Source organism: Apodemus sylvaticus, chromosome 11 (genome assembly GCF_947179515.1).
Source record: "Apodemus sylvaticus chromosome 11, mApoSyl1.1, whole genome shotgun sequence".
Classification (NCBI taxonomy): Eukaryota; Metazoa; Chordata; class Mammalia; order Rodentia; family Muridae; genus Apodemus; species Apodemus sylvaticus.
Genome location: NC_067482.1, coordinates 19,631,685 through 19,653,554, shown reverse-complemented (window position 1 = coordinate 19,653,554; position 21,870 = coordinate 19,631,685). Strand labels below are relative to the sequence as shown.

General features: G+C 44.6%; 1 protein-coding gene across 1 annotated transcript in view; it reads right to left on the bottom strand.

The window, feature by feature from the left end:
- The window catches only part of Adamts3 (ADAM metallopeptidase with thrombospondin type 1 motif 3), a 218,505-nt gene extending 199,977 nt beyond the window's left edge, over positions 1-18,528 (bottom strand). Inside the window, exons 1-2 of the mRNA XM_052198959.1 lie at positions 17,871-18,528; positions 16,596-16,623 (exon numbers count right to left, since the gene is read on the bottom strand). Of these exons, the coding sequence (XP_052054919.1) occupies positions 16,596-16,623; positions 17,871-17,939 (97 nt within the window). The 5' untranslated portion in view covers positions 17,940-18,528. The remainder of the gene's footprint in view (positions 1-16,595; positions 16,624-17,870) is intronic.
- Positions 18,529-21,870: the final 3,342 nt, after the last annotated feature.

The window sequence follows — 21,870 nt, the reverse complement described above, 5'->3', positions numbered from 1 at the left end:
AAAAATGTACATTTATATAGTGGAATATTACTCAGCCATTAAAAAAATTAAGCATGAAATTCATAGGTAAATGAATAGAACCAGAACAAAAAATAATCTTAAATGACATAACCCAGACCAGGTAAGACAAATATAGGATGTATTTGTCTACAACATATTAGCTGTTCAGTCATCAACAAGCAAGCTATAATCCATATAACCACACAGGCTAGGTAGAGAATAAGGGTCTAGGGGTGCAAGATGGATCTCCATAAGAGAGAAAAAAAAGCATAGATAGTTATAGATTGATGAGGGAGTGGACTGAAATAGGAGGTTCAAACAAGGAGGGGAAGGGAAGATGTGGCAAGGGAAGGAACACCAGGAGAGACACTAAAAGTAAGGGCCATTTGAGAGCTCAGATGTAAACCTAATTTAGTAGAAAAAGTTTCCTATAAGATGTACATATATGAAGGTGATCTAAATGAAATTGCCAATTAACTGAGTAGATGAGACCGAGCCCCAGCTGGGCATCTCATCATCAAATGAAGCTTCCAGTGCAGAGAACAAATTACAAGTAGTTGAGTTTTTGGCCAAAGGGACCACCACGGAATCCCTCAAACAACCAAGGCCATTAGTGGCTCTCCGTAGACTGAGGGTAAGGTCCTATTACTGGAGACAACACCCACACAATTCATTGAGCATGGAGTAGAATAACTGGTGCCTACCTACGTAGAGCCTTCATCCTTACACAGTACTAGAAAGTACTCTCTGTGCTACCAAAGAGGAAACGTAAAAAACAACACAGCTATAAATCTTTTAATCTATAAGAGTGATGTCCCTGCAATATATACTGGTTCAAACTACATACAGTCTTTGGGCATAGCTAACTAATATCTAGTTTGGCTTAAGGAACTCTATAAGATGGAACCCATACCCAACACTGCTTGGGTGGCTAAGAACCTGAGATTAGGAAGCCCAGTGACCTAGAGGAAAACCAAATACTACTGTCTCAAGGACCATAGCACTAAAATGACTCCTAACACTATTCAGCTATACTCATAGATCAGTGCCTTGCTCAGCAAGCATCAAAGAAGCTTCTGTCTACAGTGGATGGGAACATACAAGGACCAACAGCCAGATGATATGCATAGAGCGAGAGACCTTCCCTGAAAGGGATGCCTCCATCAACCCCCTCCCTCTGGGGCTCAGGGAACTCTGCAGAAAAGGAAGGAATGTAAGAGGCAGAGAGGATGCAAGACACCAAGAATAGAAGGCCTCTGGACACATCAGAGCTGTCAGACATATGAACTCACAAAGACTGTGAGCATGTGTAAGCCCAGCATGGGGCTGCACATGATGGCGTCTGAGAGCGGAGAGAAGTGGACAAACACCCCCCATCTACAACCCGAAAGCTACCTCTAACTGAAAGCCACTTACAAATGAAAAATTAGTTTTTCCAAGGGAGTCATACTGGGAAATGAACCACACCTAAGAGTAGAACTCGGCCTGGTTGTACCATTTTCTGAAGACAAAGGAAGGAGGGGTGGATGGGGAGAGAAGGTGGAGGGGAGCTGGGAGGAAAGGAGGGAGGGGAAATTGTGGTCAGCATTTAAAGCAAATTGATTACTTAATTATTAAAAAAAAAAGAGTGGGTCCTATGTCCAGCAGTAGATGGCCAACACAAACAAACAAATAGTTTGGAGATTCTTTGTCTCACAATGTTAAGTCAGGGCATTTTTTAAAACCTTACAGGTCTTTTGCATTTATACTATGTCTTCCAGTTGTATTTTTTATGGGACTTTGTGTGTGCAAGTGTGTGTGCGTGTGTGTATACATCAAAAATGTTGTTTTGTACTTTTTCCTTTAGCTCTTTTTCTTATTTGGTTGTTTTGTCTTATTCTGATTTGTTTGGTGTCCGATTTATCTTATTGGACCTTATTATTATTACTAGCTGCCTGATTTCTAAAGAGAGACAAAAAGGATGTGGGTTGGGATGTGAGGGGAGGTGGAAAAGACCTGGGAGGAGAGTTAGGGAGGATCTTGGAGTGTGGGAGGACCTCAGATGAGTAGGGGAAGGAGAATCTGTAATCAGAAGAAAAAAGAAATTATACAACTGTCAAAGGCAATGGCTGAATGGCCAAAGCATTAACTATGAAGTTCTGTGGGCCTTAACTTTAACAAGTATGGAGTGCTTGAACCACCATGAAGCCTTACTATTAGGTAACTCTACAGTAACTCACTCGTGGGAGCAGAGATTTTCCCAAAGCCCCCTGACACATGTGTGACTATAGTTCATCACTCTCCTAGTACCGTGAATGCACTGTCTGTCCCCATACCTGACAACAACCATTTCCGTAAATGTTTCACATCTCCAGTTTCCACTCCGATCCTTTCTCTTTCCCTTTTCCTTTCCCTTTCCCTACCAATTCTGTTAACCTTTGAAAGCTTAGAAATCTTATTAGAAATGTTTATTTGTGGATTTTGGTTTCCTCTCTACTTGCACAAAAGCTTCATAGGAGGCAGTAGTGTATCTGTTCTCTTCACTGCAGAACCCAAAGTGGGTCAATAGTTTTTTGTGACTACAGAAATGAATGAGAGCAGGTTGATCGTATGGGGTGTCTAAAAGTAGCATATATTCCTCTCCTAAACCGTAATGTTAGCCTGAAGCCATCCAGGAGGACAAACTGTAAAGGCTGACCTGGACCTAGAGCCAGAATTCTGTCTGCAAAACATGTATATGTTTCTCCCAGATCCTACTGACTTATAAATCAATTATCTCACTGCGTTCACGCCTTACAGCTTTAAGCCACCAAGAATAAGCAGTGGACGGAATTATTAAAACAGACCTCCAGGAAGGCAAACCTGGAGCCGTTCATTCTCAGCAGTAGGAAATTAGTTCCCACACTAGACCAATCCAAAAAAAATTTTTTTTAATTAAAAATCCATTAGGTCCTTGTCTTGTCTCTTTCTACACACTAAGCATCTTGGGTAGACTTGGTTATTCTTTCCATAAATTTCAAGTTAAGAGCCATTAGCTTGAGTCTACTTCCCAGGAGAGTGTGTGTCCCCAGAGGGCCCTAGGCATCTCTCCATCTCTAACCTTACCCTTCACTGGTGAAGGAGAAGGATATGTGCAGCTATGAAGATGGGATGTGGAAGAGGTTTGCAAAGGGCGGCATCTCTCTTATCATCCTTTCTGAGGAGAAGTGTTATGAAGACAATACACCTTCTTCCACTTTACTAGGGGCAGTCCAGGCTCAGCCTGACACACCAGGATGGGACTCGATCCAACTTGTCTGTCACTGTGAGACTGGGCTTCTGCAAAGCCTCTTTTGTAAAGAACATCCTTGCTGTTTCTATTTCTCAGGATGCTCAGAGAGGAGGCAGTCCTGAGCATTGTCTCAGAACTCAGACTATCCCTAACAACATCCATGCACACCTTCTTTAGCAACCTAAATATAATGCAAGTTTTCAGGAGGAGAGAAAGTTCTCTTGTATCTAAATTCCATATATATATATATATATATATATAATGTTCCTTATTAAAATATGTTAATTATACAGAGTAATATGTTTATAGCTTTTACACATGTACTCTGGTTGTACTGTCTGGTTTTGTGTGTCAACTTGACACAGGCTGGAGTTATCACAGAGAAAGGAGCTTCAGTTGGGGAAGTGCCTCCATGAGATCCAGCTGTGGGGCATTTTCTCAATTAGGGACCAAGGGGGAAGAGGTCATTGCAGGTGGTACCACCTCTGGGCTGGTATTCTTGGGTTCTATAAGAGAGCAGGCTGAGCAAGCCAGGGGAAGCAAGCCAGTAAGGAACATCCCTCCATGGCCTCTGCATCAGCTCCTGCTTCCTGACCTGCTTGAGTTCCAGTCCTCACTTCCTTTGGTGATGACAGCAATGTGGAACTGTAAGCTAAATAAACCCTTTCCTCCCCAACTTGCTTCTTGGTCATGATGTTTGTGCAGGAATAGAAACCCTAAGACACTAGTCATACTCTCCCCCCTTCCCCCTTTGTCCCCATTTCTCTTCCATTTTGCTCATCATTCCATTTGTACTGTATTAAATAACTCCTGTTGCAGGTACATGTTTGATAGATATATGTAAATCCATAGTCAGATTTGATGATTGTACACCAACTACATCAAAAGCAACATTCTGTTTCCACATAGATGCTGCATATTCCAATGCCAAACCCCATGGAAAAAATGGGCCCAAACGCTCTACAAAATCTGAAACTTAAGGCTCCATAAGATGTCGACTTAACCTCATGTGACAAGCCACAATCAGAATGCTGGCACAATAAAATGTACGGGATTGTTTTTAAGCTATGGGATATATGGTGTATATATGAGGCATAAGAGAATCTCATGTTTTGTGTTGGGTCTCATTCCTAAGATATCTCATTATGCAGATGTAAATCTTCCAAAACCTGAAACACAAACATTTACAGTCCTGGGCATTTCAAGTAGGAGCCCTCAGCCTATATTTAGAATTATTTGACTTTCTGTTTGAATGTCAAAAATAGTAGATTGTCTTAAAACTGTCAAAACTTAAAACATTTTTGAGGTTTTTGACCCTTTTATACACATCTGTGATTTAGTGTGACACTGTACACACAATAAGCCACCAAGGCAAAATATTATCAAAGAAAACAACGAGTTGTCCATACTGTAGCTGAAATGAGTCAGTTTCCTGCTGAGAATCTTTAACTTATCTAAAAAAAAACTGAATCTTCGGCTTGCCTGTTTGACGTCACCATGTCTGCTCAGAGTGGTCATAAATCAGTGTCGGGAAGTTGTATCCTATCAGATTTTCCCCATTATGGTCATGGTCAAAACCTAGTGATTCCCCCCCCACCCCAAAAAAACTGCCCCTTCTTTTCTTCTAGTCACGTCTAAGTTCTCATTACCTTGCAAGGCAATACAGCAAGTGCCAAGCCCAAATTCCCCACATACAAGTTTTTGCTAACTATTATGTAGTCTAAGTCACTGTTTAGAGAACTATTGCAAAGTCCCAGGTCTGTATCACTCCCTCCATGATGTTAGTAACCTAAGACCTTCCATGTCCACTGATCCATAAAAATGAGAGTAGCAATAAAAATGAAATGTCCCAATCAATAGAATGGTATCTGCTACTGAGTAATCCACAGATACATGTGTTAGCAGAGGTACCTAGCCTGACTTCAACCCCCAGTACCAGACTAACAACACTGACAAAGTAATTACCAATTTTACCATGCTGTTATCTCTGAATAGTTTGTCATTATTTCCTGATGAAATGTATAACATTAATATCTTTATTCTTGTTAGACCCCCAAATTTGGTAACTAAATACTCTCAGAAACAAAACAGAAAGCTGGAGATAAAGCAACTTAGTCTAAATCAAAACTTAAGTTGGGGGCTCTTACGGCCTCTGCAGTGTGTTCTCAGCATCACACCTATGAGCCTCCCAAAGCACAACGGTGCTCTGTAGGCCTGGCTTACTGGCCCTGTCTGCATTCACAGCCCACTCAGATGGACTACAAGAGAAAAGACCAACTAGGTGAATCCAGCTGGGCCCCAAGACTGGCCCCGAGCCCCATACTGTCCAGGAAACACAAGAGCATAAGGGATGAACCTCCTTGTATTAGCATCTCACTATTAAATCATGTGACACAAATCAAAGCCACCAGTATAAGAGGTTTCCAGTTACATGTTTTTGTGCCCTTTGATATCCAGAATGTTAAGGACTCTGGGGCAGCGGTGTAGTACAGTAACTGGGTTTAATGTCCCCTCAGAGAATGGGAGAGAAGAGAAGGATGGCTCTTTAGGGAACAGTGGTTTCTTGGGAGTGAACATTCCATGTAGGGCTGGTCAAGGTTCCCATTATGATGCAGTGTCTATGCTCTGGGGTCATCTTATATTCCTTATACACTTAGCCTCAGGTGCTACAACAGGAAAAATGTGACGGTTGTCCAAGAATGTTATAGAGCGATATACAAATGTCCCATAAAGGATGCTAAATGTTCCCAGTACACAGTACAGCTCACATCTCTTAGATGCAGTGTAAATTCCAAATACTCCCAGACACGATTAGATGTTGTATCACTAATCAAAGTTTTCCCAGGCATGGGGAATATGGGGACAATTGAGACTAACGCTTGCGTCCTTCTTTCCCCAGTAAGGAAGAGACCTGGGTGCGGTGCCTGAGCACTAAAGGTCTGGAGTCGGATAAGCCTGAAATTAGGTTTGGGCTCTAGCCTGATGAATGCTTTAGCATCTTGCAAACAAATTGTGAAAATGAAGGCTCACCAAGAGAAATGTATACAATATAATGCTAAGGGAAGAACCTGCTCCACTTAGCACAATTCAAGCACATGAAAAATGACTTATCAAGAGGAGGAAGTTCCTTCTATCCCCCCAGCACCTCTTCCCTACCCCTCCCACTCCAGCCCGGAATGTCTGGTGTGGCTAGAAGGAACATAAACCTAGGATGACAGAGGACCTAAAATCCAGACAAGCTGAGGCAATTCTTGCCCCATGACCCCACCTAGGGACCCGGGATTCTTTCCCAAGAACTGCTGATCACTGCACAATGGAGAGGTGGCTCACACAGGCAATTTCCTTTATCGGGTACGAATTCTCAGAAACGCGGTAAGCTGGCCTCAAGAGGGAAATCAATCCAGCATTTCTGAGACCAGCTGAAGAAGCGTCTCAAGCAACAACACCCCCAAGTCCTGCGCCCCTGGGAAGGGAATAACTTTCATCACCGCAGGGGACAGCAGCCAAGTGTTCAAGCAAAGAGGCAAGCAGGGTGACGGGTGGACAGTAAAGAGGACACCAAATGCCGAAGGGCTTAGCAAGGCTGTAAACACTTACGGACAGGAACACATCTTCTCTCCAGAGCAATTATGAGCACACTGAATACAGCCAACACCCCGCCCCATCTTAGCTCCCCAGTCATCCTTCCTGGGCTCCTATCATTAGACATCATTCTCAGAGGGTCGTTTCTCTCAGCTACACATCTATTTTCATAACTGAAGTTTTTTTTCATAAAGCCACTGGAAAAGTGAAGAGGCAGTGGGTGGGGGGACTCATTAAAAAAGAATAGAGAACTATAAGCTTAGAGATCCTTCTCCTTTTGTTTTTGGTTTTTTCTTAAATCAACCTTTTAGTAAATACTGGTTACAACTGCCAACATTTGTAGTCTATAAAGTCACTCAGGAGAGAACAGCGCATTCTTTGGTGTTTAGGGGTGTTAAACCAGGCAGGAGAAGGAAAGGAGAAGAAGAAGTAACCAAGTATTTTTCTGAGATATATCTTCAAATGGCCAAATAATAGCAGGCTAACAAGATGTGGAGATTTGTTTTGTTTTGTTTTGTTTTTTAGTGAGGAACAAACACCAAAATGTTAAACGTCCTAGCTTAGATTCAAAAGAAACACTCAACTGACTGGCTGTCACTCTTAGAAACTGTTAGCCCGAAAGGTATATCAAACAAATACAATATCCCTCACAGTTCTTGCTATGGGGGAGGGGGCAGGAGCAGTCGTACTTTTAATGATTAATACTGGATCTAGAATTTAAATCCATAAACATCAAAAGCTGTTTGCCAGGGCTAAAGCCAGGGAAAATGATGCTAAAAAGTACAGAGAGAATTCTGGCAGGTCTTCCTTAAAACTCTCTTTATGGCAATGAAATTTTTGAAATCTGTCATAGTTTGGCTTATGGGTGGCAACAAACTATGTGTTTTCCATTTCTGATATGATGGATTACTGGAAGTTTAGTGACAGCCCTCAGGAGTTATCAAAGAACTAAGCTGTATCATGATAGGCTAACGTGCACTACAGCCACATTGCTTCTGGAAGGTCCAGGAGGGACCCGTCCTGGGCCTCCCAGGACACCTGGCTTATGAGATCATCTCCATCTGCAAATCCACCTGGTTTATGACCCTGTCTCCATCTGCAAAGCCACATCAGACTGAGTCCTTCTTGTGCAGTCATTTCTCCTGCACTCTTTTGCCTTCCTTACTTACAAAGCCTGCCACCCAGATAATCCTGGATAATCTATTTTAAGGTCACTTGATTAGCAACCTACTTTTACCTAGCAACTAGATCCTCCTTTAGTTGAGGCACAGGCTCCAGGGGTTCAGATGCAGGTAACTGGGAGGGGATCCTAACCCACCTACCACGGGTACCATTTCGGGGATAAGCTTATGACTCAGATAAGTCATTATCAGCAAATGTACTGACACTATCGAGACAGAGATATCTCTTTAGTGAAATAAAATGTGGGCTGGTCACCTAGAGGTGGTGATGACAAATTCTACCATGACTTGGGGACACCAAGCTAATCCTGATAGAGAAGAAAAGACAATACAGAAGGGGGAAAGGAGAAAGAGACAGGATGGGGAAGGAAGAGAGGTTTGGGGAGGAAGATGTAGGAAGTAGAGGTGGAGGAGTGAGAGTTTGCAGGCAGAACTCAAACTCTAGCTTTGGCTATGCCTGAATATGATTATCATATCAATCTGGCTTTATTTATTTATTTATTTTAATCTAGGAGAATTGGTTTCCTATCACTTTATCTAAAATTACTGGGTCTGCTATATGAATTTTCAATGAAATGAAGAAAAAAAGGAACTTCAATAAGTAGGGGTGGTTAAAGAACTGAGCCAGCTAAGGCCTAGCATCTGAGTGAAATATTTCAAATTTGATATGCTCCCAACCCATAAATTCACTGAGAACTAAAAAACAACAACAACAACAAAAAACCTGACATGCAAAAGCGTCACAATCTTGTAACCTTTCAGACGTGAGGTGTGTGGGTTAGGGATAGCCAGCAAGGTAAGCCTATTGCACCTCAAAACTCAAATCTGAACAGGTCTGGTCACAAAAATTTCAAATAAGAAAGATTCCTCTCTCACCACAAATACGCGTAGTAAGAAATCCAGATGCAAGAACTTTTCATCGTGTTCCTTACCCAACCCCCTTCACTGCTGTACTTTAGTGGCTTTAGCAACCCTGCACTGAGACATCAGCATGGAGATAGAATGCGAAATTAAAACTCTCAAAGAGCCATCACATGGTGTGCTAAGCAGCCGGACGGTGTTCAAGGCCACAGCACAGCAAGCTGATGTTCCCGAAAATGCATGTCGGGCAGCAGACATAAATGTAGGAAATAGAAGGAAACATCCCTTAAAGTAAATATGTGGATTTTTATTAGGACTATTAGAAAATCATACCTTTGCATATTAATAATACTTTTTTTTTTAAAAAAGAGGTTTTCTAAGTACAAATCAAAGACATTCTGATACTAACAGTCATTGGTTTGGCTCACTTACCATGGGGCAGTATTTTAGGAATCTTCATAAAAGTATCACACTCTTAGGAAGTAGTGTCATGGAATGGCCATAGGACATCGTTGTGTATAGGACAGTGACCCTTGGGAAGGTGCCATACTGTCAGGGTTTAAACCACAGTCTGCACAGCCTATTCCCTGACCACTTTATAATGTGAAGATACAGGTTACCAGTGAGCCCGCAGAACAGACTTTGCATGTAAAAAAAAAATAAATAAATAAATAAAGTAGGTCTTCATATGTAGAAGAAAGAACTCCAAACTGCATCATTAATAATTTGAATTGTTGCTTTTGTTTAAATTCATGTGTCCAGTTAACTAAGTTCTATTTGCTCTTCTACAAGTTTCGCAAAAACCGTTTTTGTTTTACTGTCAATTCCAAGAGCAGGTTATATTGTGTCAAGCTGCTTGCGATCAGTCTGAAGTCCACACAGATTTATCATGCTAAATTTGTGGCAGTTGTTTTTTATAAACAAGAGGATGACATTTTACCACAAAATCTGCCTTAGGGATTACAGTCAGTCAGCAATCTCAGGCACAGTTACTTGGGAAATTAAGATGGATCAATTACATGTGGGATGGGAGATTCCTTGTGCTTGGAAACTCCCCATGCTTTGTGATCTGTTTTAAGGATGGAAGTCTTGAGTTTTATTTTGGCTCTTCTTTCCAGCTAGTCTATAGATCTTCCAAAAGTGGCAATAAAATGTCAAAGTCATGCTTATAGAATTGGTCATGTTTATTGGGTATTTGCAACAACAACAAAAAAAAAATGGCAAATACCTTGCCTCTTTCAGAAACCCTTAAATACTTTATATGTATTCTAATAACTAAGCAAACCCAAAGTTAACTTCTAAATAAATTTTCTAAAAAGTAATTTTACTCCTAAATTGTAAGGGGTTTATTTCATTCTTTTTTTCCCCCCAAAAGCCATTTGTCAAAATAGATGAAGTGTGTCTACTTAGTAACCTCTAGGGCTTTCTTTCTAAGGAGTTATTTGACACACGGGTAATGACCTATATATAACTTCACGTGGCAACGTTCATTACTATAGGAAAGCAGACACCCTAAGAAAAAGAATTATCAAGTTGTGGACAACGACAATGGAATTTAGTGACTTTTGCAAGAAGTCTGTAAGGTTATGGAAAACAAAAAACAAGTATAGTAAACCAGTTTTTCTTCATACAAACCCCTATTATCGCACCAGTTATTCCAACTAAATCGCATACCAACTATGCTTGTGTGTACAGGTTAACCATTCCTTATCCAAAAAGCTTAGAACAGTAATATTTATGCTTTCAGGTTTTGAGATTCAATCTCAAAGACTGCAATTAAAAGAACAGTGCATAAAACAACTTGCTGAGCTGCCAGTTGTAGAGGCTTTGGGTGATTATCAGAGTTCCAGAGATCATAGAAACCACAAAGAAGATAACCACCACGGTGCATGCATGTAACATATCTGTGACCAGAAGGAAAGGATGATGGCTTACAGGGAGAGGTACCAGTGTAGTTTAGCAATAACTCGAGGAATCAAAGCTGATCTCTATACCATTCCAGGATTCCTGGGAGAAGCTCCACCACTAAGGGCAATCCTCTCTCCAAAAGAATGAGTTCCGTGGAAGTTATCCCTGTAGACAGTCCAAGTGATAGAACCAAATTCTTCATCTCTGAACCACTCAGAGTTTTACCAGGCCATTTGGAATTGTTCCCTAATGGATTTCCAAGGCAGTCTGAGTTGGCTTCTCCCAAGCAAGGAATGTTTAAAGCTCGTCATCCTGAGGCAGGGGTGACCTTGAGGGTTTTCTTAACATTTCTGAGCGCTAAAAGATGATCTGAGACAGTAACAAGAGAACAGCAGAAGCACAGGCATGAAATTTTTCAGCTCAACAGCAACGACAGCAATCTTCAGTTACAAGGGGAGAATGGGTAAATAGGGCAGTGATCCCAAGCAGATTGTAGGGAAAACCTAAGCAGACCTTCCAAAGCTGCACATGGAATTCAACTGGCCACATACTTCTTAAGCATGGGCAGAAAAGCAAGCAAAGTGAATAGGCCAAGGTCTCTGTGCTCTGTGGTATGAAAGTAGTCACACGATGCCTCGATAGCACTGAATGATTGACTGGTGGCCATTGTCATAGTCGCCATTTTCTTGGGGACTCACTAAACCGGAAGAAAGGCACCAATCAAAAGCTTTTAAGGAAATCCAGAACATAGACCTCAATGTAATAATGTCCTGCCTGAGACATCATCTAGTCATTGAGTAACACATCTCTGAGGTACCAAGCATGGCTTTATGCAGCAAGACAAGGCTATCTTAAAGCCAGTCTTTGCTTTCATGATGTAAGCAGTGACAAGGGCCTCTATATCCCATGTCAACCATTAGCTAAGTGACTACCACTAAACTCTGAAAACAATGCATAGAGATAGACATAGATACATCCCAATGATGACAAATGATTTCTTCTTTAAACTAGATGTCTGAGTGGACAGGGATAAACTACTTTCTAAAGGATGAAATGCAATGGATTTTGCAACTGAAGACTAGAAACAGAGCAGAGAAAAATAAACATGGCCAGGTTACAACAAGGGTTGCTGAGGAAACACAGCTTAATCCAATACCATCATCCTTCCTCAAGTGACACTCAGAGAATCTCAGAGGGATGGTTTCAAAACAAAGAGACTAGGGATTCTTTTTTCAGATTTTCCAATTTCCACAGAACTGTAATTGTTTCCTAACCCTCGTGTGTCACGGAGCAAGCCTCCTAACCCAATTAAGGCAGCCAGCCAGATGCCCACAATTACTCCCTCGAATCCCACTAAGACCATGTGCTGAGTCAGACAAGAAAGATATCCACAAAAGACTCCAGAAACATGCCAGTGAGCTCATGAATCACACATGACTATAACTCCACAAATACACTTCGAAATACACAGGTTGGGTACAGGGGTAGATAGTTTCTCTCTTTAACAAAAGGGTCTCAAAAAAGATCAGAGTTCAAAATCAATTTCCCCATTTTTCTCTAGAATGAGTCAAACCTCCCCTCAAATCAAGAATGTATTTTTCCCATGGACTAAGATAGAAACCATATCAACCGTGAGACACTGCACAGGTTAGAAACCTAATGTATTCTAACCTGCCATTGCCTCCACTAGAAACCGCCCTCTCCGTACCTTAATAGAATCCTTCTCCTCTAGTGGGCTAAGACATGTCATATAGATTTTTTTAAAATTGGCATCCTGGGCCATATACTACAGTATCATAGGGTGTGGTTTCATTTCTAAAAAGAAACGCCAGGCTAAATTAGGGTGTGGTTACAGTTAGTGGGGGGATTTGAATTAGGAAGGTGGCAGGGGAGAGGCCATGGGGTGTTGGCAACATTCCAGTTATTGATCTCTGTGCATTAGTATATGCCATAGGAGAAGCACCAAGCTGTAGAGTGAATACATGCTATCCTGCAAGCACATGAAACTTTAATTCCTTTCAAATTTAGCTTCTCCACAGTTTGTGGTTCATTACTAAATTGTGTTTATCTCTTTCTGAAAGGTACTCAGAAGCCATTCAGAGCTATGGAATTTCTCTAACCAATTTGTAATGCAATCGATATAAATAATAAATACCTAAATAAAATTTACAGACTGGACTAGTCTTTCCTAGTGTGTCATTAATCAAACAGTATCTCCGGGCTGTTGCATACAACCTGCTTTCGAATGAATGGGTATTGAAAGAAATAGGCATAGAAGTATATGCATAGAAGTATATTTTACCAAATCTTTAAGTCCCCTTTGAAATGAAGATAGCAAAGAAGTCATTGCTGTGGACAAGGATTTCTGAAATATAGCATTTTTAACTCTGCGCAGTCAGTTCATTGCCTGTAATGACGGACATACTTTATTAGCACAAGTCTCTGGGGTCAGAATCTTTTATGTTGTTGCTGCTGCTGCTGTTTCTTTCATTATACTAGAATATGGTAAATAAAATGACAATAACAAAGAGAACCGGCACAGAACAGGGACAGGGAGACAAATACTATAAATCTCCAGAAATACAACCTAGGAGCAGCCAAGAGCACCCCTGCCAGACTGCTGACTCATCTCCTCTGCGCCAAAGTTGAAGCACACCTGCACTACTTTCTTTTCTGCAGAAAGAACTACTCAAGTAATTGATACCAACCAAAGGTCTGGACTGAAGTCAATCCTGGGCCTCTTACACGAGAGCATCCTGATTCTCTCTGACAAACCTCATCAGGGCAACACATTTTGCTGGGTGAACCAAATGTGTTGGAACAATGGGTCATTTTAAAACATCTTTTTCACTGCATACCGAAATGGAGCGTCTGATGAGAGAAGTAATTAGAACTAAGACTGTTCTTTTTCCTACTTGCTTGGGGGTTTTCTTTTTTAAATCCTTTAAAAAGACAGACAGATGGCTGAGCGCAGTCAATCACCACAAAACTAATGTCTCTTCTTCTTCTTCTTCTTCGGCAGTTCGTTCACAGTGCATTCTCAGCCATCGTTCTCCCTTCTGTTCTGCTTTTGCCACTTAAACATGGGGGAGGCGGGAGCCTTCACAGCACTAAAGCCCTGGGTGAAGAGAGGTTCACACACACATGCAGCACACTGCCCATATACATGATTCACAGCTCCGTGGTGTTACAAAAGTGAAACGGACTCAAGAGAAAATACACAATTTTGAATTTTGGCCCTTCTCAGAACAACACGGAGAGAACTAACCCTCTCGCACACTGGGCAGCAGTATCCACATGCAGCAGCAGGTACGGACAGCACCACCAATCAACAGCCATGACCAGCGACTGCACCTCTAACCAGGCAATTACACCCCCTAAGCTGGGTGTATTCAATGCATTTTTTTTTGACTTGGAATATTTTCAATTCATGATGGGTCTATGAAACATAATGTCACACTACGTCAAAGGGCATTTGTACACAGCCCTGGACCCGGCTATTGGATTCACCCATTAGTTAACACATGTGGGCCTCACTGTGCACTGTAGCAGGCATCTGTAGTTATAATAACGTTTCCCAAGCTTAAAGTTCTTCATCTCTGTAGCAGACACTCCCCCTCCTCCAAGAACCAGATGATACAATGCACAGCAAGCAATTAACAATGGTCAGTATCTTGTAACCAAGTTTGCAGTAGTACAGATAACTTATCTCTTCTAAAAAAAAAAAAAAAAAACAAATCAATTTTACAGCCTAGTGCGGTAGCATGTACCTCTGATCCCAGCATTTGGATAAGAAGTTAGAGGGCATCCTTGGCCGAGTACGGAGTTCCCAGCCAGCTGAACTGTTTCATACTATCACTTCAAAACTAAAAAATTCATAGTGAGGAATCCCAAACTAAGATTATCTTTTAAACTCATTTAAATAAAATGTGTTATTGTAGATGGTATGGTGGTTTGAATGGGAATGACCCTCATAGGCTCCTATACTTGCAGGTGGAACTTTTTGGGAAGAATTAGGAGATGGGCTTTTTGTTTCTTTGTTTTGTTTTCTGTTTGTTTGTTTTGGGGGTTTGTTTTTGGTTTTTTGGATTTAGATTTTTCAAGATAGGGTTTCTCTGTGTAGCCCTGGCTGTCCTGGAACTCACTCTGTAGACCAGCCTGGCCTGAAACTCAGAAATCCGCCTGCCTCTGCCTCCCAGAGTGCTGGGATTACAGGTGTGTGCCATCACCGCCTGGCTTAGGAGATGGTTTTTTTTTTTTTTTTTTTTTTTTTTGAAGGACGGGGTGTCACCAGGCTGGGGTTTTGTTTCATGCCATTCCAAGTTAGTCTGTCTCTTCCTTGTAGCTGTGTCTCAGGATGTGAGCTCTCAGCTATTGCTCCAGCATCATGCCTGCCTGCTTGCTGCCTGCTTGCTGCCTGCCTGCTGCCTGCCTGCTGCCTGCTGCCTGCTGCCTGCCTGCCTGCTGCCTGCCTGCTGCCTGCCTGCTGCCTGCCTGCCTGCCTGCCTGCTGCCTGCTGCCTGCCTGCCTGCTGCCTGCTGCCTGCCTGCCTGCTGCCTGCCTGCTGCCTGCCTGCTGCCTGCCTGCCTGCCTGCTGCCTGCCTGCCTGCCTGCTGCCTGCCTGCTGCCTGCTGCCTGCCTGCCTGCTGCCTGCCTGCTGCCTGCTGCCTGCCTGCCTGCTGCCTGCCTGCCTGCCTGCCTGCTGCCTGCCTGCTGCCTGCTGCCTGCTGCCAACCCGTTCTAACTTTGATAATATTAGATTCTAACCCTCTGAAACTATAACCCACAAATAAAACTCATTCTTCTACAAGTTGCCTGGATCATGGTGTCTCTTCACAGCAGCTGAGAAGTATATAAAACAGTGGTTAAGAGCCTGGGGTGCTCTTTCAGGGGACCCAAGTTCAACTCAGTACTCAGAGAATGAATGAATGGTAGAGTGGCGGCTCACAACCATCCATATCTCCAGATCTAGGGGATCTGAAGCCCTCTGCTGGCTTCATTGGGCACTGCACACACATAAACAGACATGCAGGGAGGCAGAACACCCCATACACATAAAATGTTCAATACATATATTATAAGGATGTTGATTATACCCTGACTTTCCAATGTGAGCATTCAAAACAAACACAATATATATTACGAAAACTTCAAGAAAGGATTGCCATTTTTGGAGTGACCTGTTACAAATCACATACTCTGAACTTGTTTCCCAAAAAGGCAAAATGGGAGTAATTACTAGTCCCCCCCCCCCCCCCCCCCCGCACAGCACCAGGTGCAAAAGGCCTTAATAGCATCTTACATATTCAAAGATAATTATTTAAAAGCACATGGAATTAAAAAAGGGGGGGTGACCCAAGAGTGTGGACAAAGCAAAGGTAAGAAAAAAAACAAAGGAACAAAAAAAAAATGTGAATTTTCGCTTCATTCTTTCTTCCTTCTTCCTAGCAGTCTGATAACTGTCTTCAGTTATAACTAAATTTGTTTCTCCTTGTGTTACACAAGTTGATGGTCTAACTTTACACGTCTCTGACGTTCCAACCCCACTATAACTCTCCCAGTGCATACCAGCAGCTTACACGGAATCAGTAATAAATCAATGCTCTAGAAGTGGAAGGTTATTGACATCACTACAATTTAGCCTGAGGAGCATCCGACCCACCCACGGAAAGCAGAAGAGTAGAAGCGATTCCAGACTATCCATTATTTTAACCACTAATTAGAAAACTTGCAGAAACGATTCTTTTGCTTGGCTTGCTTTGTTCGCAGCTCAAGCTAGGATAAGAGTGACATTTGAGAAGGAGGAGGCTTACCTATTTGCACCATTTCTTCAGTACCAGCCTGGAAAGGAGGGGTGGGGAGTAAGAAAAAGAAACGGTTACTGGGTTTCATCTTATCACACTGCGCGGTTATTTCTACCATCAGTGCTTTTTGGGAACCGGCTAATCAGGAGACCCAGAGACTGGAATCGCTGCCTGGAGGCTGACCCGTAGTTCCTAGAAGGCTCTTGTGACAGGAACATGAGCCAATTCTATGACTATATGAGAAAGGGACTTGTTGGCCAGCTTTAATTTTAGTATCTGTGAAGAGAATAAAATAGTGACCTTCAATGGCCTCTTTGGAAAACTCCAATACTAAGTCACACGAATCAGCAAGGGGGGGGGGGGATGTCTACATTTCACCAGGTGAGAAGCGACCTGAATCCTAAGAATCAACTAGAGGAATGCCCCAGTCTTAAAGCCCCATGGTCAGACCGAGCGAACCAGAGAGGCTACAAAAACCCACAGAAAATCCATGCACTGAAAGCCACCGCTCCAGTGTGGGTGTGATTTACTACAAAAGGCTCCCCCAGCCTGAGCCTCTCCTTCAAGGGCTCTTTGGAGAACATCAGCTTCACCTTGAGTCTCCACAGGGTGGGGGCAGGGCCGAAAGGCACCAGAGCTGCACTCAATTTAGCTTTAAAAAGAGGAGGAGTTCTGCCGAGGGGGAGGGGAAGAGGCGGCAGACGCCTCCAGCTCTGGCTGCCCGCGGAAAAGGCGAGGGCAGGAAACGTCCCGGGCCCTCCCCAACTGTCAAACTGCAGCCCAGCCCCGGTCCTCCCAGGACACGTGTCTGCTGGGTAGCTCTGGGTCCTGCCTGGAGACTTCTTGAAACCTCTTATCCCTGGCTGCCCGCAGGAGTAGGGAGTCAGGAGGAGGGAAAGCCTGTGAGCTCGGGGATCCGCAACCCTAACTTCGCCAGAGCGCCCGGGGCGCCCTCGCGAAAAGGGGGGACAGCCTGATGGCCCCGCTAGGATGCGATCTGGCTGCAGTCTTACACCTGGACCACTCCTGGTTGCCGCGGGCTAGGGAATCCCCAAATGTGATGAGCCCAGGCTCCCGGGAGAAGGCTGTCCACCTCGGGTGCAGTGAGCCCTCCCCAGGCCCCAGCCCCGCGCAGCGCCCGGCCCTCCACGCGCCTCCTCGGAACGCAGAAGATGCCCCAAAAGGGTGGCAGGAGGGGAGGAAGGGAGAGTGAAAGGGACGGAGGGGAGGAACTCTGTCGGGAAAAGGTTGGGTTTGAGTTTTTTATTATTATTTTCCACTTACTTGTCCATCAGCTGATGTCCTAACCTCTACCAGAGAGGCTGCTATCAACCAAAGTGACAGGAACACCATCACGAGTCGAGTGCACTTCGCAACTACTGGGCAAAGCAGCTACCCCAGCGCAAAGCACCCCCAAAATAAGTTTCCTTTAAAAAGCGCAAAGAAAATGGAAGAAGGGGTGGGGGGCGTGCAGAGCTTTAAAAAAAATTATCTTGGGCTTTGCTCAATGAAAAGGCAATGTGAGCTGTGCGCCTGGCCCCGTGCCCTGTCGGTCCTTTCCACTTCACCTTCTCACCCTGTCCTCCCAAGCCGACCGTGAGGGAGCCAGAGGTGCTGCGAGCCGGGCAGAGGCTGACCCGAGCGGGGGAAGGGACCGGGGCGTCCCACTCTCTACCCGCGAGCTGCTTTTGCGAGGCTCTCGGAGCACCGTGGGCCGCCGAGGCTAAGCACGGAGACGGCTCGGGTCCCGGGAGCGCAGCGGCGGGGAGAAGTGGGAGCCGGAGCCCAGCGAGCGGGAGAAAGAGGCAGCGCGAGCCCTGGAGCCTCCGCCGCACACGCAGTGGGGGCGGGAGGACGAAGGGAGGAGGAGGCGGCCGCCTAGGAGGAGGGAGGAGTGGGCCGCTCGCCCGCTCCGGTTGCTCGCGGGGCCCCGACCGTCTGCTCTCTGCCCGCGACCCGCCGGGCGCTAATAAGGCGACCGAGTCACCCCCTCCCTCCTCCGGACGGCCCCTCCCGCCGTGCGCCCACGTCACGCGGGGCCCGAGCCCCCGGCACAGGGTCAGGACTCGCACGGTCCCGGGGGCTGCGAAAGCGCCGCCTGGACCCCGCATCCCTTGGTCTCCGTGATGGGACGAGGGGCGGGGAGGGTCCCAGGCGCGCCTCCCAGCTCGACTGGAGGAGGAAGGGGGAGGGTCCGCTCACCAGACCTGGGCTGGAGGAAATCACCTCCTCCTGCCTTTCTCGTCCCCACCCCACCCCCCACCCACCCAGGCAGAGTAAAGTCTCCAGAGAGAAGCCCAAGGACTCAAGGATTTCCCCCCTCCAGACACTCATCCCCTCCCACGCTTGGATAGGCACGGAGGGGGGGGGGATGGAGTGGGGGCCTCTCTTAGCAAATCTCTTGTTTATGCTTTATTCGTTTATATTAGTTTTCAAAGATACCGCGTTCCCTTTCTTGACTCAACCGGATGTTTCCGTTTACCACTAGAGTACACAGGCCTCGGGGTCTCTTGCTTACACCCAGATTAAGTTATCTAGTGGCTTCTGCGGTTTGCTGTTTTCTGGGACGAAAGGACAGCGACCTGGGAGTTGCTGGAATCCCAGACCTACCTCCCTGGGGTAGACCAGGGTGGCCTGGGGGAGGCGGGGCTGCGAGGGGGGAGTTCTCCACTCCTGAAGGACCACCCTCACCCGGGATCAGACCAGAGAGTCATGAGGCACACATTGAGGTGGAATTTTCAAGACTTCACCTGGAGAGAGGGGAAGCGGAGTTAGGTCCTGTTGGGGCAATCCTGCCAAGGTGTGGTTAATTTTGCTATATGACTTCATAAATTGCTTATTCCTAGAGAGCTAAAGGAAAAGCCATACTTTGGTTTATACATCGCACTCCATTCATTGCTCTGTTGGCTCTGTCTTATCAAAATCCTATGTGGAGAACATTTACAGGAACATACGGGAAGTGGCCTCATCTAGCAAATCAGTGTATTAGGTTAATTAGTTAATTATTGCTTAGAAATAGGATTAGACCCTCAGGGCTGAAGGATCTCTAAATTGACTTTCCCCCTTTCAACTCCAGCCTACAGCATGTGGGCTGTCCTCGACTTGAGGTCTAGGGATGAATTTCTTATCCATTAGAGCAAATAAGACTCGGCGTTGTATAACTTAGAAACCACTGTATGCAGGCAGGTAAAAGGACAGTGGAGGACGCAGGCCCGGGCTCTGGAACCCTCCTCTGTCCCCACAGCTATCTAACTTAGGCAAGTCCTCGAACTCCATTATTTGTTTCTCCCCTTTGAGGTATTTCCACTCTAAGGCAACTCCGATCTGAAGTGTTGACAAATAATGTTTTGTCCATGCCTCTACCACAGTGTTCTGTGTCAGTTCACAGCACTGACACGTTTGTTGTCTGTCACTGAATGCCTTTTTCTGCACAACGAGCAATCCAGGGAACTCTCAGGAAAATGTGCTTCAGAACAGTTGGCCTTGACTCTGTGTGTGTGTGTGTGTGTGTGTGTGTGTGTGTGTGTGTCTGTGTGTGTGTCTGTGTGTGTGTCTGTGTGTGTCTGTGTGTCTGTGTGTGTGTATGTATGTCTTTGTCTCTGTGTGTCTCTGTGTGTCTCTGTGTGTGTGTGTCTGTGTGTATATGTGTGTGTGTCTGTGTGTCTGTGTGTGTCTGTGTCTGTGTGTGTGTGTCTGTGTGTGTGTCTGTGTATGTGCCTGTGTGTGTGTCTGTGTGTGTGTCTGTATGTATATGTGTGTGTGTGTCTGTGTGTCTGTATGTGTCTGTGTCTCTGTGTCTGTGTGTGTGTCTGTGTGTCTGTGTGTCTGTGTGTGTGTCATGTGTTTGTGTGTGTTTGTGTGTGTGTGTGTGTGTGTGTGTGTGTGTGTGGTGTGTTAGCATCTCTCATTTGAAATTCCATTATTTGGTTTTGCCTGTCCTGCCTAGAACAATGGGTGCTTTCTGTCTGTTTTTCTTTTCTCTAACTTCTGTTTGGGACTCCCTGGATTTCACAACCGCCTGAGTTATGCATGACCCTCACTCTGACAAATGCTGATTTAAGTGCAGGCCATGAGGTCTTTGTTTATCAGATTCAAAGGTAAGCTCTCATCAACAAGGTTCTCCCAACAAAATCCAAGGCAAGCTTCACAAACCCTTCCCTGGTTTGTTTCATACGAGCGAGTGTGCATGCGTGGTGTGTATGAGTATCTATGTGTATGTGCACACGCGAGTGCAGTGTGTGCAAATCTAACAGTCAACTAAAGTTTGTGAAATAAGCATAAAAAGAACATGAATGACTTTTTTTTTAATTCCCACTTCCTATGGACATCCTAAAAATCACGTGGCTTTACTATAAACTGCCTAGCACGTTGTTCTTTAGAACATGGTAAAGTCTAACATTTAAATTTTAGTAACATGAGGGCATTTCTGCAGATAGTTTACTGGAGTTAGTGAATTCCTGTCACAAACTGACCCCTCCAGCCTGCCTGGAATTAGCCCTTTCCTCTATATGCCACAGCTGTAGTTATAACATTAGAGCAGAGACTTGAAGGAATGGGTCTCACATTCTCCATTCCAAGTAGATAAGAGCACGGTATACAAGAGACCATATATTTAAAAGATGAAGCTACGAAGCACTTGGAGGTACAGTTTCTTTCAAAATATGTTTCTCATTTATAAATAATTTCAACAGGTATCTCATGTCTCACCAATATCTAGCATAATTTCCATCCAATGATGGATGCAGACTACTTTACTCTTCTCTGAACATGCCCAAGCTAAGGAGTAGCTTATTTACCTGATCTAGCGCAAAGCTGTATTTTGGGTCTTGAGATTTTTTTTGACACCTGTTTTTTGTTTGTTTGTTTTTGTTTTCACATCCTGCCCACTGCCCCATCCCCAGACATCTGCTCCCACATCCTTCTCCCATGCCCTCTCCCCTTCTCCCCTGAGTCGTTGGGGACCCGGGCATCCTCCCCACACCTTGGCACATCAAGTCTCAGCGAGGTTACGAGTATCATCTCCCACTGAGGGCAGACAAGGCAGCCCAGCTAGCCAACCATACACCACAGACAGGTAACAGCTTTTGGGATAGCCGCCCTCTTCAGTTGTTGGGGACCCAAATGAAGACCAAGCTACGCATCTGCTGCATGTGTGCAGGGGGCCTAGGTCCACCTGTGTATGCTCTTTGGTTGGTGCTTCAGTCGCTGAGAACCCCAAAAGGATCCAGGTTAGTTGACTCTGTTGGTCTTCCTGTGTGGTTCCTATCCTTTTCAGGGGGTCTGC